The sequence below is a fragment of the Ciconia boyciana genome, chromosome 6 (genome assembly GCF_034638445.1).
Source record: "Ciconia boyciana chromosome 6, ASM3463844v1, whole genome shotgun sequence".
In the NCBI taxonomy this organism is placed as follows: domain Eukaryota; kingdom Metazoa; phylum Chordata; class Aves; order Ciconiiformes; family Ciconiidae; genus Ciconia; species Ciconia boyciana.
The window spans coordinates 46,234,613-46,253,386 of NC_132939.1; the positions used below are offsets into that span (position 1 = coordinate 46,234,613).

Here is an 18,774-nt window from a genome sequence, read left to right on the forward strand (position 1 = left end):
TTGTTTTAAGCAGTTTGCAAAGAAAGCTTGTGAGGTAGGTTGGGAGTGGGAGGAACAGCTTACTTGCTCTGGAATGATTTGGGAGCTCATTGTGAACTGAACCTGGTGGACCTTAGTCTTCTAGAGGTCTGTTTTAGTGATACATACAACCATAGGGAATATTGGAACTGCTCTGTGGGAAGTTCTGTGCTTGCACCATTCATAACAGTGACTTATCTCTCTACAATGTGAAGGTAGACAAGAGGCTTTCTGAGAGGGAGGCAGACTTTTTGCTCATGGCATGCAGCAGTAGAGCTCTTTGAGTATGCTCTTAGTCAACCAGCATTTGTAATAATGCGAGTTGAAAGAGGAGTGTGCTTATAAGGCTGTCTGTTGCAAGAAGATAGTTATGAGATTTGCTGTTGTACCCTGTGCTAGCCTTTTGTCTGAAGTGAAAGTCAGTTCTCACCTAGTCTTACCCCTTGATGTGTTGGAAAGGTCTCCTTATACTGTATGAACAACTATAGGGAATAGATCTGAGCAGCAGTATTTGGAGACTATTTCTTTTAATGCTTTGCTTAAATAAAATCTCTTGACTTTCCAGTTCAGTCCATTATCTCCTCTGTACTCTCTGGATGTGCTTGCTGATGCTTCCCACCGAAGATGCTCACCAGCACACTGCACTGCCAGGTAACTCCCTTGCCCTGCTCTGTTGGGGTTGTTTCACTTCCCTCCCATGGTTATCTTCAGCAGTACTGTGTGGTCTTGAACAATAATCATGGACCTGGAAGTTCACGCACTTTTCCCTAGGAGGCCTGTGTTCAAACTTAGCATAAAACATACCAATGCAGATTATTTGAGAGTCTCAATGCACTAAGCGCTTAGAGTATATGAAACAGTGTATGACAGACAGGCAGAACATACTGTGCTTTTAGGAATAAATGTGATCTGTTCTGGATTGTGCAGTGAGTTGCTGCAAGTCTGTTGTATAGGTACAAATGGGCATGGTATTGTTGCCCACTGTTAAAATTGGAACAAGATGAGAGGCAAAGTGCTGACAAGCTCATGTGGGTGACATGCTGAGGCATTTTGGTATCCTGGGTGCTTAAAATAGACCCTCTGAACAGATTCAGAACTCACCTGAGGTGACCTCTAATGGCTTGAAATATCTCTCTATTGCTATAGCTGAAATTTAGATCTGGTCTGGCCCAACGTTGAGGTATATTTGAGTCTGCATAGTTGGGGTTAATATGCTATTCAGGCACCTTCTGCTGACTGATCCTAAATTAAATTCAAGTGTTGGCCTTGGAGGTGACTCCTGTTCTTGTGCTGCAGGTGACTATCTAAAGGTAAGGTGCCCTTGAGCTCTTTCCTTGTGCAAGGAGGCAAAGCCTTGCTTGGGACACAATTCTGCTTATGTGCTTGTTACAAAGGACCAAATCTGAGAGAAACGTCTGGACTTTCAGCTTCATGGTTTTCTTTCCCTTGTTAATTAGCAAATAGAGCATGAAAAATGTACTGAGGTTGTATGTGTCTGAACGAAAGCTTGGCACCCACCCAGCAAAGCCTCTCCTCCCACTGGCTTCTGCAGGGAATTTTGTGATGTCGCACCATGACCTCATGCTGCTGTAGCCAGCATGTTAAAGCTGGAAAGGGGGAGCGAGAAAGAAATCAGCTCTTAAACATTCAACTGGATGAGAATAAAAAGAATTCAGAAGGTTGTGCATCAGCAAATTGGTTCCTTTCTGTGCTTTTGCCCCAGTCTGGTCATGTTTTGTGCTCGTGAAGCAAGAAGATTGATTGGTCTCTTAATTTAAGCTAGGATAACCTTTCTTGTGCCTTGAGTGTTTTACTTAGTGCTCTACAGAAGTTTGTCTTCCAGAAAGGAGAGCTAGACAAATCCCGCTCACAAATTCAAAGAGGGCAAAGTCTCTACCTTTATGATGATGAGTGAAGGCCCTTTGCAAGCTACTGGTTATGGCAAGGGATTTCTAAACCTGGAGGGAACACGTTTGCTTCATTTTGGTGAATATGTAGTCTAGTTAACCAATGAATATATGCTTGGTTCCTTCCTCTAATGAACAGGTGACTAGTGTCCTGACAAACATAATCCCTGATGAATTGTTACTGAATGTTGGCAGAGAAATTGTCCCATCCCAGAGGCCGCTGTGTTTTTAAGTGCCTGTAGTTTGAGAAAGTATTTCCTATTTTAGTGTGAAATGTGCTCAAGAGTCTTTATAGGAGAAAGAAATTTGGAAAGAATGAATGTGTTATGCGGCCCCATGTATGTGGCAAGGATTGAACTCTTCAGTGCAAGGTGCTTGCTTTATGTCAAGATGCTGCCAAGGGCACAGAAGGACATTGTTCCTTCACAGAAACATTTTCTTGACAATAGTTGTTCTTTAGGTGCTTCAAGAGCTAAGCCTACTAGTAGTCCATTTTCTTTTGGTGATCTCTGTAAGCGCTGTTCAGCCATTGCCCCAGTTAACAACATCTTCCTCTTTTTGCCATGGTGTCATGGTTTAGCCCCAGCCAGCAGCTAAGCACCACGCAGCCACTCGCTCACTTCCCCCAGGTGGGATGGGGGAGAGAATTGGAAGAGCAAAAGTAAGAAAACTCATGGGTTGAGATAAAGACAGTTTAATAGGGAAAGCAAAAGCCGCGCACACAAGCAAAGCAAAGCAAGGAATTCATCCACTACTTCCCATCGGCAGGCAGGTGTTCGGCCATCTCCAGGAAAGCAGGGCTCCGTCACGCTAATGGTTACTTGGGAAGACAAACGCCATCACTCCGAATGTCCCCCCTTCCTTCTTCTTCCCCAGCTTTATATGCTGAGCATGACGTCATGTGGTATGGAATAGCCCTTTGGTCAGTTTGGATCAACTATCCTGGCTGTGTCCCCTCCCAGCTTCTTGTGCACCTGGCAGAGCACGGGAAGCTGAAAAGTCCTTGACCAGTGCAGCACAACTAAAACATCTCTGTATTATCAGCACTGTTTTCAGCACAAATCCAAAACATAGCCCCATAGCAGCCACTATAAAGAAAATTAACTCTATCTCAGCTGAAACCAGGACACATGGTTAGAGTAAATTCCAGTAGTTTGTGCTTTAGTAATCTCTTAACAGCTTGCACCTCATCCCGGAGAAACTCTACTCAGAAATTTGTCAGAATGGTGTGTGTGGGTGTGGGCGGGGGGGGAAGCTAATCCCCTGAGAATGATATGAAATGTATTAGAGAAGAAACTGTCTTGATGTTGCGGACATCCAATTTCTTCAACCTGATGCCCACCGTGCCATGCAAAATTACCTCTCTCTGTTTAGTTTTTGCTATCACAAATGTGTCCAATGGAGTATAGTTACCAGGTGGAGTCTTTTCTCTCCCATGGAAATGTTCTCTTTGTCTCAGTGGTGGATTTTGGTGCAGTTCATCTGGAAGACTGGTAACCCAGTGCTTCGTTTAAGCAGAGCTGAAGGCCAGAATACTGAGCACAGATGGGGGTGTTCAAGACAGGCTTTTCAGTGTCAAGGAGGAGGTTCTATGTAGAGGGTTCCTTGGGAAGCCTTATTTGAAAGGCTGTATAAATTGTACACTACCAAGATTACCTTTCTTGCTTTATGTCTGTGATGAGAAGAGATTTCATTCGACGTGTATGCACAGCAGTGGGAATTTCACACCCATCATTAGAAGCAGTTTTGTGTGTGTGGTGACTGTTATCATTAGTGGTATAATTTTATTTTGTGAAGCGAGGAGAGTTTCCTGCTTTCTTGCAGGCCTCCCAAGGGACGGCTGGTGTATTAATTTGCTGTATTGCCTCCTGGCTGTTCCCAGGCTGTTTTTCCTCTTCATCATGGAATTTTTAATGGCCCTGCTGCCTCTCGGGAGGCATGCAAGGAAGAGTACCTCAGGGATCTCTTCCTTTTTTCACATGCCTATAATTACTCTCCTTTAAGTGCACAAAGAGTTTGCTAATCATGTCTTGTCTGTTAAGGTTTCGGCTTGACGATGCAGGCTGTTAAAAGCAAGCAAGTAGAGACTTGCATGGACAGCCCAAGTGATCCTTCCCCTCTTTCCCCTCTGCCCATTTGCCTTTCTGGGAGAAAGGAGTGGTCTGAACAGAATTTTCTTCTTGAACTACTTCTACTTAAGAGGACTTTGTACAGGCTCAAGCGGAATATCTTATTAGATTTTGGTTATTCAATGGCTCTATCATTGGGAAGATGTTATAGGTTGTTGGTGGAATGTTATTCCCTTGAGGCAGGGTAAGAGTTTCAGAAGAGCCTAGAGCCAATGTTCCCTTCAATTTGAGTTTGAATAGCAGGTAGAATAAGAGAGGAAGGTAGAAGATAAATTGTCCCTAATGCCATTTACTGTTTGCCTAGCCTTGAAAATAGGGTTATGGGTGAAAAACTCAATCAAATGTTCCCACTGGAGGTCATAGGAAATGTGGGCCTCAGATGGCAAGTAGATGTTGAAGGTGGAGATTTGAAGAATTATGTTAGAGAGACCTCTGAACAGTACAGATGAATCGAAGAAAATCGCTTTGCATGTACTTTCAGTTAATATTAACTGTAAACCTAGAGTTTAATTGGGTTTAGAAGCAAGTCTCTCATCTTGCCTGGAACATGGGATAAAGATCTTAAGGGGTGAGTGATCATCTCCTAGTAAAGTGCCGGTTGCTCCATACCATGGATTTGGTGGTGCTGTTAGAGTGAAAAGGCTTGAATGTCTCTAATTCTAGTTCCAGCTCTGGAAATATGCTCGTCAAAGTAACTCTTGTTCTTTCTCTTCTGTATCTGTGCAGAGATCCTGACATTTCTGCCTCTTACCCAAGCATGTGGAAGTATAGGGATTGCCCTCAATGTCAAGCCTTTTCTGAGGCAGCTGAAGGAGTGAATGGATGTTCACAATTTCATGCTGTCCCAGTTGACCAGGACAGTATCCAGTTCATTCCACGCAACCTATCCACACATCTTCATCTTCCTGGAATTGTCTTTATGTAAGAATGTCTGCTGTCGACTGCTTTAGGCGTCTTTCTCCCTAGTTTTTTTTTTTTTTAAATTCTTTTTCCATTCAGCTGGAGCACTTTCATGTCTTCCTTTGCTAAAGCCTGGCTAATATCGCAGTTGGGGATATAACTGAATTCTTCTGACAGGCATGCAATGAACAGCAGCTATCAACCTAGTGTCACATGCAGTTGTCTGAGGCCTAATGCTCCCATTTTGGTGAATCCTAATTCTCTGGAGTGAAAAATAAATTCCCCTTGGCTTCAGAATTTTGTTTACTTGCTATTGCTTTCTTTGCCTATAAAGCATGTTGCCCTTATCAAATCTGTGTACTCAGCAGGTCTGGCAAATATTAGGACTCTTCCTGGCACAGATATCATGTGATTCAGTATGAAAATAGAGAATGCAATATATGGGATCACATCATCTCTGCTTAGAATGATTACCTGGAAAACTAGAAGAAAATGTGTTCACTTGCATGTGCCACACACAGACTTTTGGGAATGAAATTGCTACATCATTAGAACGCTTACTTGGGGAACAGACTGCTCCTGCATGAAGACCTATGAGATTCGGATGATTTAAGAAGTGAGCTGACGTGTTAGTGATTTTGGAATCTGAAAATGTGCTCTAGAAGCTCTCCCATGAGGTTCTGCAGGGCAGAGGAGACTCTGCTATACACAGGAAATATCTGCAGTGTGATGTGATAGCAAGAACCACTTGCATGCATGGGAGCTTTGCATGCAGATTGGATGAGCAACTTGTATTGATTTAGAGCTGTTATGTGCAGATCAGACTTTGGTGCCCAGCTGGCTCTATAGTCAAAGAGGAGGAAGAACTCTGCTTTTACTATTAATTTTGTGAAGCCACCATCAACAGCCTCAGGTAGCACTTCAGGGCTTAGAGAGAGATCCTTTTATTTGGCCTGTGTTTGCTGGAAATATAGCATCACAACAGCAACAGCTGGGTTGTGTGCAGTTTTAGTAGCAGTATCCTTGTTAGAAGGCTGTCTCTGTTGAACATATACTTTAACATGAGGATAATAGCATCCCTTGTTTGTATGACAGTAGATTAATGGCTGCCTCTCACTACATAATCCAAGTGCTTTGCTTCCTCCAAGGATAGGGTTAGAATAAAGATTGTCAGCAGAGCAGCTGGATGATGTGAGATTACAGTGAGAGGCATACACCTCCAGGTGTGCGATGTGCCTCCTGCCTCCAAGAAGGCCATAGACTGTCACAGTTAGCTCTGTAGGGTCTTCTCAGACACCTCCGTTGTGAGATTGAGGTGTTTTTTACCCTGAATTTTGAGAGAATGGACATCACTTTACAATCTAGACTTTTCTTTACAGATAGGAAAGGTTTCAGGGGCCTGATGCTGTTCAGTAAGGTTCTTTGTGGGCTGGTGTCTGCTTGCACTCTGTATTGTCTCCCACAGATTGTACTGCCAATCCTAATTTTCTGTTGAAACCCTGTGGCAGATGTAAAGTAGTGGCAAGCTCCTGTGACCCTGTAGTCCAGCATGTGGTCACCTCAGATGCAGGAGTGAGATAGGAGTCTGGTGTATGCAATTACAGTTCACTTAAAAAGAAAAAAAAAGTCATAGAATAAATGTGGAAAAGAACAGAAAGGAAGCATTACTTCTGACACATTAGAGACAGCAATGAAGCTCAGCTTTCTGCATAGCAAAGCCCACTTTTTCTCCAGCGTGACCTGCATGCAGAATCAGGTACCTTAAGTACTATGTTAAGAATAAGAGACACATTCATATTTCCTGGATAATTCCTTTAGCTTGTGATTTAAAAAAAAAAAAAAAATCATCACTGTTAGAAAGACACTATAGACTTCTTTTCATATAAACCCATCTTTTTAGTACGTATGTAATTTTTCATTCACTGACTGCAGTGTGAGTTGGATATATTGCAGCCATCAGCGTAGCTGCACCTTGGATCCTGCTTTGTCTCTCCAGGTATGTTCTGCTTTTTCTCTTCTCAGGTTAGAATTTCAGTCCTCTCTAGACTGTAAACTAGGTTTTCACATTAGTCTCTGGTCACCTAGCAGATCCAACTGTGACTGAGCACTGTGACTTTGTTTTTTTCTTATGATCAACCAGCCATAGTCCAAAAGTAACCAGGCAATTATTTTCTCATTACTGTTCATGCAACATTGAAGAAGGTGTAGAAGCCTAGCAGAAGAGATTGAAAGCCAGTAAGGACAGAGTAAGTACCATTCTAGTTTCTCAGTTTAGGCCCATATCTTTCATCCCACAAAGCTCTGTGCCTCAGACTTCTTCACAGAGGGGCTTGTGACAATGCATGAATGTGCATTTTCTGTCAGCCTTTCTTCTCAGCCCTGTTCTATTCAACTTCAGAGTAATTTTTAAACTGTTCAGAAGAGTTGTTAAAATCCAACTTTGGCAGAAAAACTAATTCATGGTTGCAGCCTGTCAGTGAGACTTTCACAATTTATAGTTCAGCCTGTCCACTGCAATGTTGTGTGCTGCGCATACCCATGATCTGACTTTCTCGGTCGTGTTTCTAGGAGTCTGCTGTTAAACTGGGATTCGCCAATTCTGCTCTTTTACCGATAGAGCACCTGTATGTGAGCTAGTGATTAGAAATTTAGATTGAAAAGTGTGGTATCTACCAAAAAATGCATATTTCGTAAATTATGTCAGACACCTTTCTGTCCGTGTCTTAATGAGGACTATCATCCCTGCATGCATTCTTCTGCTCCTCTCTCTCCCAAGGTACCACCTGGAGATTCCCTGTATGCAGATTTATGGTGCCCGTAAAGTGCACCAGCCACTTGAAACTGACACTTTTACCACCAGGTCAGTCAGAGCCAGTGAGTAATCAATAGATTCCTGATTTACTGACTGAAGTGTGGGTGATCAATAAGGGATAAACCTGAATGAAATACATGTTACAGAGACAATTTATGACCTCTGAGCCTTTGTGTGTTAGAGGCAGGAGTGCTAGATGCAGCATCCTTGCTATTAGTCTCCCACTGGAGTATGATTTGCCTTTACTTTCACTACAGGAAGGGATTCTGAGATTCTCATATTCTGTTTCCATTTTTCTTTTTTTTTTACCCCCTGTGTAATTGTGAGGTAAGGGTAGATGTGGTTTGAGCACAGTGCTGAGAGCCAGGAGCTCTTATTCGAAATCTATCTGTAACATTTGTGAACTGGGAAAAATTGCATAAAGTCTCTTGGAAATGATAGTGCATACTTCTTTCCTAGTCCATAGTGATTCTCCACCAAGGATCAGCTGGCTAATGTTGGTGTAAGTTCATAAAATTAAAAAGGGAACCTTACTATTATGTGATAAAATGAGTTGGATTATTATATATAATTATGTAGTCATCTAGTTAGTAATCTAATACTGTGTCGCTCATGCAAAATAAAAAACTGAAGTTCCACTCGATTGAGACTATCTTTTCCTTGGGCTATGTGTGCCTAGATGTTTCAGAATACATGGCAGAACTGTGCTAAAATACTATATAGCCACTATCATAATCACATACAAAAGTATTTTTTTAGCTTATGCGAAGTCACTTAGAGGTTAGTCACTTATGTGTCCAAACACAAGATTTGAATATGCAGTCTATAGGTGTGCTGGTGTGCTGGTATTTTTGAAAGCCTTTAGTTCATGATTTCAGGAGACTTCTGTGTCTGGTTATATTAATATGCATTCCCAGATTTGAAAAATTGTCTGTCAGTGAAACTTAGCACAATTTAAAAATTTTTGAAACTATTCCTTAATGTTAGAGTTAGATGACAAATCTTGTAGACATCTTGTAGTACTTTTGAATTTTCGTTGAGAAGGGAGAACTAGATATTTCTTTCTTATTTTGTAGCTGCGCATTTGTTACAGGTAAGTAGATAGACCCAGCAGCATTCAAACAATTTATAGTCTTGGCTGGTGTAGGAAATTTTTGTGCTCCTTATGCTGTTCTGTATAGCTACAACAGCACACTTTTTGGTTTTGCATAAATTCAGCATCTAAAATTGTATATGTTATAAATATGCTGTTGCTTTTTTTTTAAATTAGATTTTGTTATGGAAATATGAAGCCATGAACTTTTCCTTTTGTTATCTGTAAAATATTTCAGTACTTGATAAATGTGTGTGTTAAACTTTCGGGATTTTTTTTTTTAAATCAAAATAATAAGCTTTAAAGACACAGAAGCTTTTCATCACTTAATCATCAAAATTTATATGGTTCCAATCTTTACACCAGGTAAGCACCTCACAATCTTTAATGGATTTTATTTGCACTGTAGTTCTGCATTTTGCACGTTGGATCCAATGGAGAGAGTGACCAAGGAACTTGCCAAAGAAACTGTTATCTCAGACAAAACAGGGATTTGAACCCAATGTCATTGCTAAATTATGCATTTGTATTCATTATGGATTGTATTTGAGAAAGTTCTCTGGTCTGCTGCCAAGACTGTCTTTTCTGAATTAAACTTTTCTTCTTCCTATGTCTAGAACTTGGAGGAGTCCTCAGTTCAAGTCAGTCCCAATAATGCAGGTTTCTTCTTAATTGGCAAATGGTTAAACTGAAGTGGTCATCAGTAGGCTTCAGACTTAACAGTTGATATGACCAGGACAGATTATGCCTTTCGGCCACTTTACAGGTGCAGCAAGGCTGTATTACCATAAGCCAGATTCAGCTGGTTTCACAGCACTTTGATAAGGAAATCATAATTTTGAAAATGCATGAGACAGTTTTGCATTCCTAACTTTATGAACTTACTACTGTAGTGGAAACAATATGCATGGACATTTGGAATATAGGTACATTCTAAGATGACTGCAGTACTAAATATTTGCAAAATAGTTTCTGAATAAGTGAGCAAATATCATGCAATTTCTTTAAAGAGCAATCTTGCAGACATTTGTTATGCTTTATAGAAGTAATAGTAGGACATGTGTCGTATCACTGCTTGATCACATCTTTACTTATGCAAAGAGTTATTTTAAAGTTAATACAAACCCAAATCCTTTAAAGGCTAAGAAATAATTATTCTGAGCAGTTTATGTGTGTGAGCTCTTAAAAGAAATGGGAGCATAATGGTATATTAATGAAGAATGTGAGCAAAACTTCCCTGAGAAGCTTTTGATTTGTGTTAAGAAGCTGGTGGGAAGGTGGGAGTTGGAGGCTGATTGGCCAGAGTCTTACAGGAAGGTGATACTGGCACAGAGTTTAATTTGTTTTAATATCTCTATAGGCAAGCAAATGTACACCTGGGACCACCATGTTCAAGGGACATCAAGAGAAAACGAAAGCCAGCTGCAGCCTCCGTGTCCAGCCCAACATCAGGTAACCTAGATTTATCTGTGTGCCAGCATTTCTAAAGTTGCGTCCCTTTTGAGCAAAGTGCCAGAGTCACAAGAGTCAAAAATAGCATTACCTTGATTTGAAACTAATGAAACGTGCGTGAGAGAGGCAATGTGTGAGAGAGAATATCATGTGGTTTTGCGTAGCATCAAAAGCTGCCTACTAAACAAATCCTTGATGATGCAGCTATGGTAAGTTAATATAATTTACAGTGCCTCACTGTACAGTGGGTAATAATCTGTTTCTTCATAAGGTGTTATTTCCACTGTTCCTAAATTATGCAGTACATGGTAATAAGGAGGTGATCAGTATACACAGTGCGTTCCTTCAGTGTTGGGCTGACATTAGCTGGTGGCTCTGGTACCCTTTTTCAGGGTGTTTCTAAACATTTTCACAGGAGCAGAAATCTGGCAATTTTTGTATCATCACTGGGTGAGACCACCTATTCCCTGGCAGTTGTCTTACTCTTGTGGATGTAAATAGTCACTTTTTTTCTTTTTCTTGCTCTGGGGATGTAGTGGTTAAAATGCTGGTTTATTTTCATGTGGCATATTTCTAGAAAGTGATTGATTACTCATCAGAATCTGAAAAAGTTTTAATCTGCAGAACACAGAGGGGTTTAGGAGACTTCTTTCTGGCCTCTCACCTTACCCCCTCTTGAAATATTCTGCCTACTATCAAGCGACCCATGTTCTTCCAACTAGCTTATTAAAAAACTATTGTTGTAATCCAGTAACAAGGTGGTGGGTGAGCTGATGGAAAAAATGGTGATGTGAAAACAGTGGGGAAGGCCAAAGGAACTGATGATGAATAGGAGGAATGAAGTTTGGATTTCTTCCTTGGGCTGGTGGATAGACAGCAGAATAATGAAGTAGGGAAGAAAGCTGTGCTAGCTCTCCAGGCCACAGATCTGGATTACAGACTGTCTGAAAGGTTCTGTATTAAAAAGAAGAGAAAAAAACCCTAATAAATTAAATAAATAATCTGTTGCTCAGCAAAAGCATCAGCTGTTATTGACTGTTTATTTAGGATATTCTTTCCTGGCTTTTGAGTATTTCATGCTAGGATATTCAAACTTCCATAGTGGAAGGGTTAGTCAAATCATATATCCATAGCTAAGGAATTTTAGTTCTGGGATACTAGGTTGTCTTGGTATGAATGCTAGTGTCTCACTGTCCCCTGTTACCTGTCCATTTATTTATTGTTCAGAGTGTGTTCTGTACTGCATTGCTGGTCACTTTCTATAGGGAGAGCTTCTATTTCTATGCCTACGTGTTTCAAAATATTATGTAAATTGTACTTACCTGACTAAGCAAATTGTATAGTGAACGCTTTTTAAAGAGTTGAATCTGCATCTAGAGTGGAACTCAGCACTGGAAAATAGCACAGAGGTTTGAAAGTTTGTTTGGTTTTGGGTTTTTTTTGGTTTTTTTTTTTGTTTTTGGGGGGGGGGATGAGGGAGAGAAAATTAGAGTATGTATTACAAAATAAGGAAGGAGAGTGTAGTTACTGGCATCTGGACAGGATGCTGATCACCAACAGAAAAGTGCTGCAAGGTCTTTAAGGGTCAGAAATGGTAAAGATCTCTTCCCTAGATCCTATTTAGAAATATCCCCAGCAAAGTTAACAGCTATGGGCAGGGTTTGCTACAATACTGACTTGCGGAAAGAAACTTTTATGATTGGATAACTGAAACTGTGTCCTAGCTGACTTTCTACAGCAGTCTTCCAATTGCAGCTGGAGCACAACCTGAGCATGTAACTTGGAAATGTCTGAAATCTGATATTATTTCTGTCAAAGGTGATCTGACTGTGGAATTACTGACACCTAAAGAAATACATAGGATTACTCTGCAATAATGTAGAATTACTTGAAGACTCTTATGCTTGTTAGACATTGATGAGATAGATACAGATTTTTCTCCCTTGCCATGCATCTACTTGCCCCTACATAAATGTCTTACACTGGGGTTCCCCTGTACCTGAGGAATCATGGCAGCCTTATTTTCTTACTACAGAGGCTTTTTATGTTTGTGGTGTTTTACTTCTGCAAAAGATGAAACACAGGTGAATCAGAACGCAGGCCCATGCCTGTCACTGCAGGCACACAGAGTGCTGGATTTCTTCACCTTTAAATAGCTCCTTAGCTGAGTCCAACTGCTCTCGTCTCACTTGTTGACCAGGTCCTGCTTCAGTGATCTCCTTTTTTGCAACCTGAGTGCCCCGTGGAGGTGAAGGACACAGCCTGAGCTGGCTCCATCAGTCAGCAGAACAAATGGGCTTGCTCTGCCAAACATCGGGCCATCTCGGATTCCACCTCTTTTATAGAGATGAGTGATGAAGAGGGGCTCGTTCCGCTTTGCCGCTGTATTAATACACATCAGGGGCCAGCTCCCGGCACTAAATCATGCTACTGCATACATCTGTTATCGGACTCCTCACCAGTGTGATGAACAAGACTGCAGATAGAGGCTTCCTCGTGTCATTCTTTATAGGATTTTCCTAAAAGAATAAATAGCTCAAATCTCTGCCAACACTCTCCCCTGTCATTGTGATGAATTTAGCTTCTTTCTTAAACATGCAGCTACAAATCTTCCCCTGTCGCCTCACCCCCCGCACCATACACAGAAAGTTTGGAGTTGAATTTGGCTGAAATCAGAAGATGCTAATAAAAGGCATATGAGATGTGGATGCTATCTCCCTTCTAGCTGCAGGAATGAGAGAAGGGAGCTAGAGATATGTTTATTTGGGAGCCAAGCAAACTAAGTTTATTCTGTGTCTTCTCATGTACTTTAATGAATGTGAGTATTTATGGGTTCTGGTAAAGTGTCTTTTGTCAGAGACCCTTGTATGAACATCAAAAAACGTGCATTACTGTAGCAGAAGTGCCTAGGTCTCTATTGTATTGTTATACCTTTAAACTTCTGGTATTAGTCCTGCCCTTTCAGGCTAACTGGCCTAAATACCATACCTGAGATAGCTGTTAAAGAATAGCATTTTGGAAAAAGGCATGGCTGTTGAGAGCAACAAAAAGTGGGTAGAAAATTCAGAATTCATTTGCACTTCAGGAAGTGACTGTTATCAAAATTAAGTTGGGCAAACTTATGCAAATGTTGAGAGAGATTGAAAATGAAAGTTAGTGCTTTCCACACTCGACAGTTGAGCAGTGTGTGAGCTCTAAAGCATGAGGCTTTCACCAGGTAAGAACGAAAGTCTGGCTGGTGTAGTTTGGCAGTAGAATAAGGAAATCTGGAGGAAGTAAGACTGGCTGTACTGGATTAGACCAGAAGTTCATCCAACTCAGTGACCAACAGCCAGTGCCTAGGGAAGAAGTCTGTAGTGATAAAGGTCCTTTGAACTTTCAGTGATTTAAGACTTAGGGGCTTCAAAAGGCATGGATAGTGTCCTTGTGTTTAGTTAGTTTCCTAACTAAATCCATTGCAGTGCAATAGATTTGGAATAATGTCTCCAGTGGCACAGTAGAGCTTCTCTGAGAAATAGTGTATAAAATGTTATTCTCATGGTAGTTATTCTCTGGTTTGAAAGGGATCTGATGAAGACTGTCATGTCTCTCTTCTGTTTGTCAGAATAGGCCACAAGTATAGATGTTTATGAAATAAGTGGTGAACAGTTTTCCAGCTTTACACTGATATTTTTAGTGTTTATGTGGTCCAGTCCCCTATATATGTAGCAGTGCACATGGTAACTGGCATCCTATTCAGGTATTACAATGAGTCTGGGGTAAAAATCTGCATAAATATATTTTTGTCTGCCTTGGCATGTATTCACACTTAGCTTGTGAAAAATAATAATTTCTAAATGGTGCCAGTTAGCAGCCTATCAGAGAATGGTCTGATGAGTGACCATTGCTGCAATTTGGTGAATTTTCCCTCTCCTCTTTCTTGGTAATGCATTCACTCATTGTCATGGTGTGATGGTACCCAGTAGCAAGAAGCCTGGTTCAGTCTTTTGCTTTTTTTTATTTTTTATGAGCAAAGATGGAGAGCCTGAGTGGGGAGGCTGCTAGCAAGGGACCAATAGTGTAGTATTGATGGTGACTCTTAGTTTAAGGACTTTGACTTACATTTCTTTTGTATGTTTCATATGACATTCAGATGGAGGAAGTTGATGGGCTAGAGGTAAAATAGGCAATATACCATTATCAGCTGTGTTGTCGTGGTCGTATGGGAATGACTCACTGTTTTGGATGTACAGAAGCAGGATTGTTGGGGTTCCAGATCTACTGAGTGTGGAACCTCAAGCATTGAACCAGCTTTTTATTTCAACTTCAAAGCAATCAGTCCTCTAGTTGAGGCTTGTTATGGCCTCTTTATCCTTCATCCCCTACAGAGCAGCAGACACAACTTGTAATAAAAACACACAAACAACTATTATCTGTTGTGAGAATACAACGAAAAAGAGATGTGTTTTGTACTGAAGCAGTTACTTGTTCAAAAAAATTTTGGTTGCCCCAAAGATTCTTGTGGCAATTACTCTTTTTTTTTTTTTAATCCTGCCCTGTTTTGCTTGTGAGGATTGAGTGGTTCAGGATACTGAGAATGGGAGTAAACTCTCATATCTCTAGGTTTCTGACAATCCTTCTGGAAATTTGTGTGACTGTTGGGTTGAGCTATGGATTTGCAAACCTCTCTTGCTAATTATAGCCTGTCCCATTTTGAAGCAGTGGTTGTATTGAGAAAATGAGAATGGATTCCAACCTAGCTTAAGCAAGTAGCTTCTTGTTATATTATGCTGATTTACCATATCGGATATATGTGGAGGTTCATGGTGCTGCCATTACTGGGTAAAGAGGAGAGGTATATTTTCCTCTTTAACTGAGCTTTGCAACCTGAAATTTGCCAAGCATTTAGAAACTTCGAAATTCTCAGATACAGGGTTAATTGAGTCTTTGTGGAGCAATCAAGTTATCTTCAGCTGAGTGATTATGAATTGATTCAGTTTAAGTATGGGACAGCTAAAGCTCTTGATTTTCAAGAAGAACTTTGACTAAGGGAACTAGTTAGTGGACTGTGAACTTGTTCTGAATGTGAAAATCATTACAGCAAAGGTGTTAATGCTATCAAGAACCTATATTTCAAAGGAATTTGGCAGTGGGACTTGTAGGAACTCAGTAAATAACACCTTCATATAAGACATTATATATATGAGGCGTTTGCCATGAAGTAACTTGTTCTAACTTTTGCTTTTATTGCCCTTTCCTACTCTCTTCCTCTGTTCCCCCTTTCCTGCAATTTTATATTCCAGCAACTTTATCTGTCCACATGGATGCAGCAGAGTCAGAGCTACCAGCAACACCATCCCTGAGATCCCAGAACTCTGAGTGGACAGGGAAAACACCAGCAGCCGAGAAAGCCAGTATTGCTGCCTCCAGTAACTTTTTTAAAATGCCACCAGAGAAGAGCCCTGGACACAGCTAAAAGGAAGCATTGCAACTATAAAAGCTTGCTGGATTTTGGAAGTGTTTGAGTCTGGTGTGTGTCTTCACCAAACGTGTTGTTTGGCAGTAGTGATATCTTCAGTATTGGTGTGTGGTGCGTGCCATCATCCAGACTGATCTGCGTGCCCCGCATACCTAAATCATGTTTGTGAATCTATGTTTAAAAAAAAAAAAAGGTAATCAGTGTTGGGACCGCAGTGGCTTTTAAAAATGTTATTGCTGTTGCTGTATTTATTGTGCATTCATCTCTTTCCCTGATGCCAGCTCATATGTGCTGGGTCATGTACAGATTCTTTTGGGTTTTCAGATCTTTATTCACCTCCTGGACATGTTGCTCGTTTGTGCATTTGGCATTTTTTGGGTGAAAGTCCCACTACCGCCCAGGGAGGCAAAAGTCTCCCCCTGCTTTCTTCCAGGCCAGGAGGATTTCTTGGCTGGATAATGAGGAGGTATTGCAAACAAGTTGAAACACGGAACCTGAATGCTGTATTAGCAGAATGTTTTCAGGCCATGTGCTAATGGACTTGAATCATGTTGCTTCTCATGAAGCAAATACAGTGCTTGCCCATTCAGAAATTGCCATTGGCTCCCTGGCAGCATGGTCCATTAGACCTTTTCCTTCTCCCTTGTTCTGAATGTCTTTAGTCTTGCTTGTATATTGCATGTTCTTTTTCCTAAATCTCCTACTAGATAAGGGTTTGGGAGAACTACTTCGACATAAATGTGCAAGCTGGTGTCCTGGAAAGGAACCTGGGCTCTTGAATACCCTTGGAGTATGGTAGAGGATATACAAAACTTCCATTTCTCAGTGAATAAATTAAAAAAAATGACTGTTAGCATTTCTAAAGGATGCTTGCTGTTGAAGTTAACATGCCGTTGAACAAAAAAGCCATTTAAAGTATCACCTGAGTTCAGAGCATTCTGGGTATTGATCAGACCACTTCTGTCTCATGTTTTCCATCCCTTCAAAAAGTATTGTCTACTATATCTACTGGAGGTGTCTCCACCTACTGATGATTGTACTTTACTCTGCAGCATACACAAAAGAGATTCTCTTCTTTTCATAGCACTTCCACTTGGTCCCCTGTTACCTTTGTGTATTGCAGAATATATGGAGAGTGATTTCTTCCCTCTTCTTGAATTCTTGATCACAGTCCACTTACTTTTCTTGAATTACTCTGGAGCTTACTTTGGGCTGTGTTTTTAGAATATATACCTACATAGCATGTGCCAAGGAACAGGTGGCCTCATGGCTTATATCCTATTTTTAAAGGACTTATTTGTATGCATAGAACTCTTTTTGCTTTCCTCTCTGGGTGGAGCTTTTGGGCAGGACCATTTAAGCTTGTAAAATTCATTTTGAATGTGGAGGTGCAGTTAGCACTCTTAAGTAGATAACATAATTTGCATATTTTTAGTGTTTTTGCAGTGTTCTGCTCTCCGTTATAAATCAAATAGCCGAGGGACAGATTTGATTGTGAGGATATAAAGTGGTGATTTATATTTAACTCTGTATTAAAATGTTAAATGGTCATAACATCCACAAAACAAAAATTGAATGACTCACTAAATCATGATTGACAAATACAGTTATACTACAGACACACTGTCCGTGTCTGATCCCCTAATACCTACTTATTCCTGGGGAGAGATCCAAATTGGATTTATATTTTGCAGCCCAAGCAAACTGTCAGATCCATCCATGTAAATCCCTCATCCCTCTCAAAACCTTTTTTTTTTTTTTGTGGTGGTACATTTTCCAACTAATTAGAACAGGGAAAGACTTTTTACCTTGCTGAAGGAGTACAGAGGTCAGTTTGGATTACGGGACAAGCTGTAAGGGTTTTGTGGAGAGAGAAGTGTTCCTGTTTTAAAGTAGTCATTAGATTGTCTTATTTTGTACTTACTTTGAGCAATGGTGCTTAAGACGTAGCACAGGAAGTCTCAGCACTGAAGGGCCTGTAATAGAACATACAACATAGAACAGTATAGAACATACAAAGAGAAGGTAAACCTGAACAGTAGTAGCTTTACTATCTAGCACTCATGAACACAGTGAAGGGGAAAGGTGGTCACATTCTTCTGACAACCTGCAGATAAATTTCAGGATTGGAAGCCTTGTAACCTAACTTGCAGGCTGCTTCAGTGACAGGAGTGGTTCCCTAAAAGAGCATTTGTGCAATTGAGTGTTTTTAATCTCATGAAGGATCCTCCACAACCTCTCTTGGTTTGAGTCTTTTCAACAGACTTACTCAGATTACTGAGCATTCAGCTAAAATTTTAAATTTTGGCTGTTGTGTTCCCCTTTTTAAAACCAAATCTGTTATATGTTGCTACATTCTGAGTATTATTCAGAGTAGTTCTGTTTCTTCTTCTGTGGTATCAGGACAGTTTTAAAACTTATGAGAGAGGTGTTTGAGGTGTTAGGGAATCAACAGCCTTCATCTCACCCATTGTGGCAGGAGGAGGGGGTTGCCAGACTTTACATGATGTTTCTCTGGGGGCAGGGAAAGATAATTTATCATATTTTCCTATTGAGGTCAGTAGCACTGCTCATCTGGTTAAGCCCTTACTTAGGTTGTAAGTTTCTAGGAGGTCTTCCTTGCCTTTAAAGGTTGAATGTGCAGTACCTGTGGCAGTACTGAAGAGTAACTGTGGCAGGCCTTATCTTGGTAAGCCATACTTCCTGCCATGGCAACTTTCTGGAAGTGCCAGGAGACTCAAGTTCTTGCAGCTGCCCTGTCTTTCCTATTTCTAGGTTAGAATCCATTTGCAGGTCAGTCAGGCTCTCAACCAAATTTGATCCTCCTGAGTGGTAGACAAGCTAAATGAATTGTCTATCTTGTTACTCCAGGGTATTTATCAAAATTCATCTTCAGACTTCAGTAGCTGGATACAGATTTGAATATTTGCAGCATTTTTAGATGAATGAACTAGGTGCATTGTTTTGTCTCTTTTCCTCTAAGGCAGGTTCCTTGGAACTCACAC

General features: G+C 40.7%; 1 protein-coding gene across 10 annotated transcripts in view; it reads left to right on the forward strand.

The window, feature by feature from the left end:
* GPATCH2L (G-patch domain containing 2 like) overlaps nt 1-16,855 on the forward strand; it is a 33,884-nt gene extending 17,029 nt beyond the window's left edge. For 8 of the 10 annotated variants that reach the window (XM_072863845.1, XM_072863848.1, XM_072863842.1 and 5 more), the window contains 3 exons: nt 584-669; nt 10,220-10,311; nt 15,594-16,855. In XM_072863845.1, coding sequence (XP_072719946.1) covers nt 584-669; nt 10,220-10,311; nt 15,594-15,766 — 351 coding nt within the window. In that variant the 3' untranslated portion in view covers nt 15,767-16,855. The remainder of the gene's footprint in view (nt 1-583; nt 670-10,219; nt 10,312-15,593) is intronic. The other 2 variants (XM_072863849.1, XM_072863850.1) reach the window with 1 other exon arrangement.
* The last annotated feature ends 1,919 nt before the right edge of the window (nt 16,856-18,774 follow it).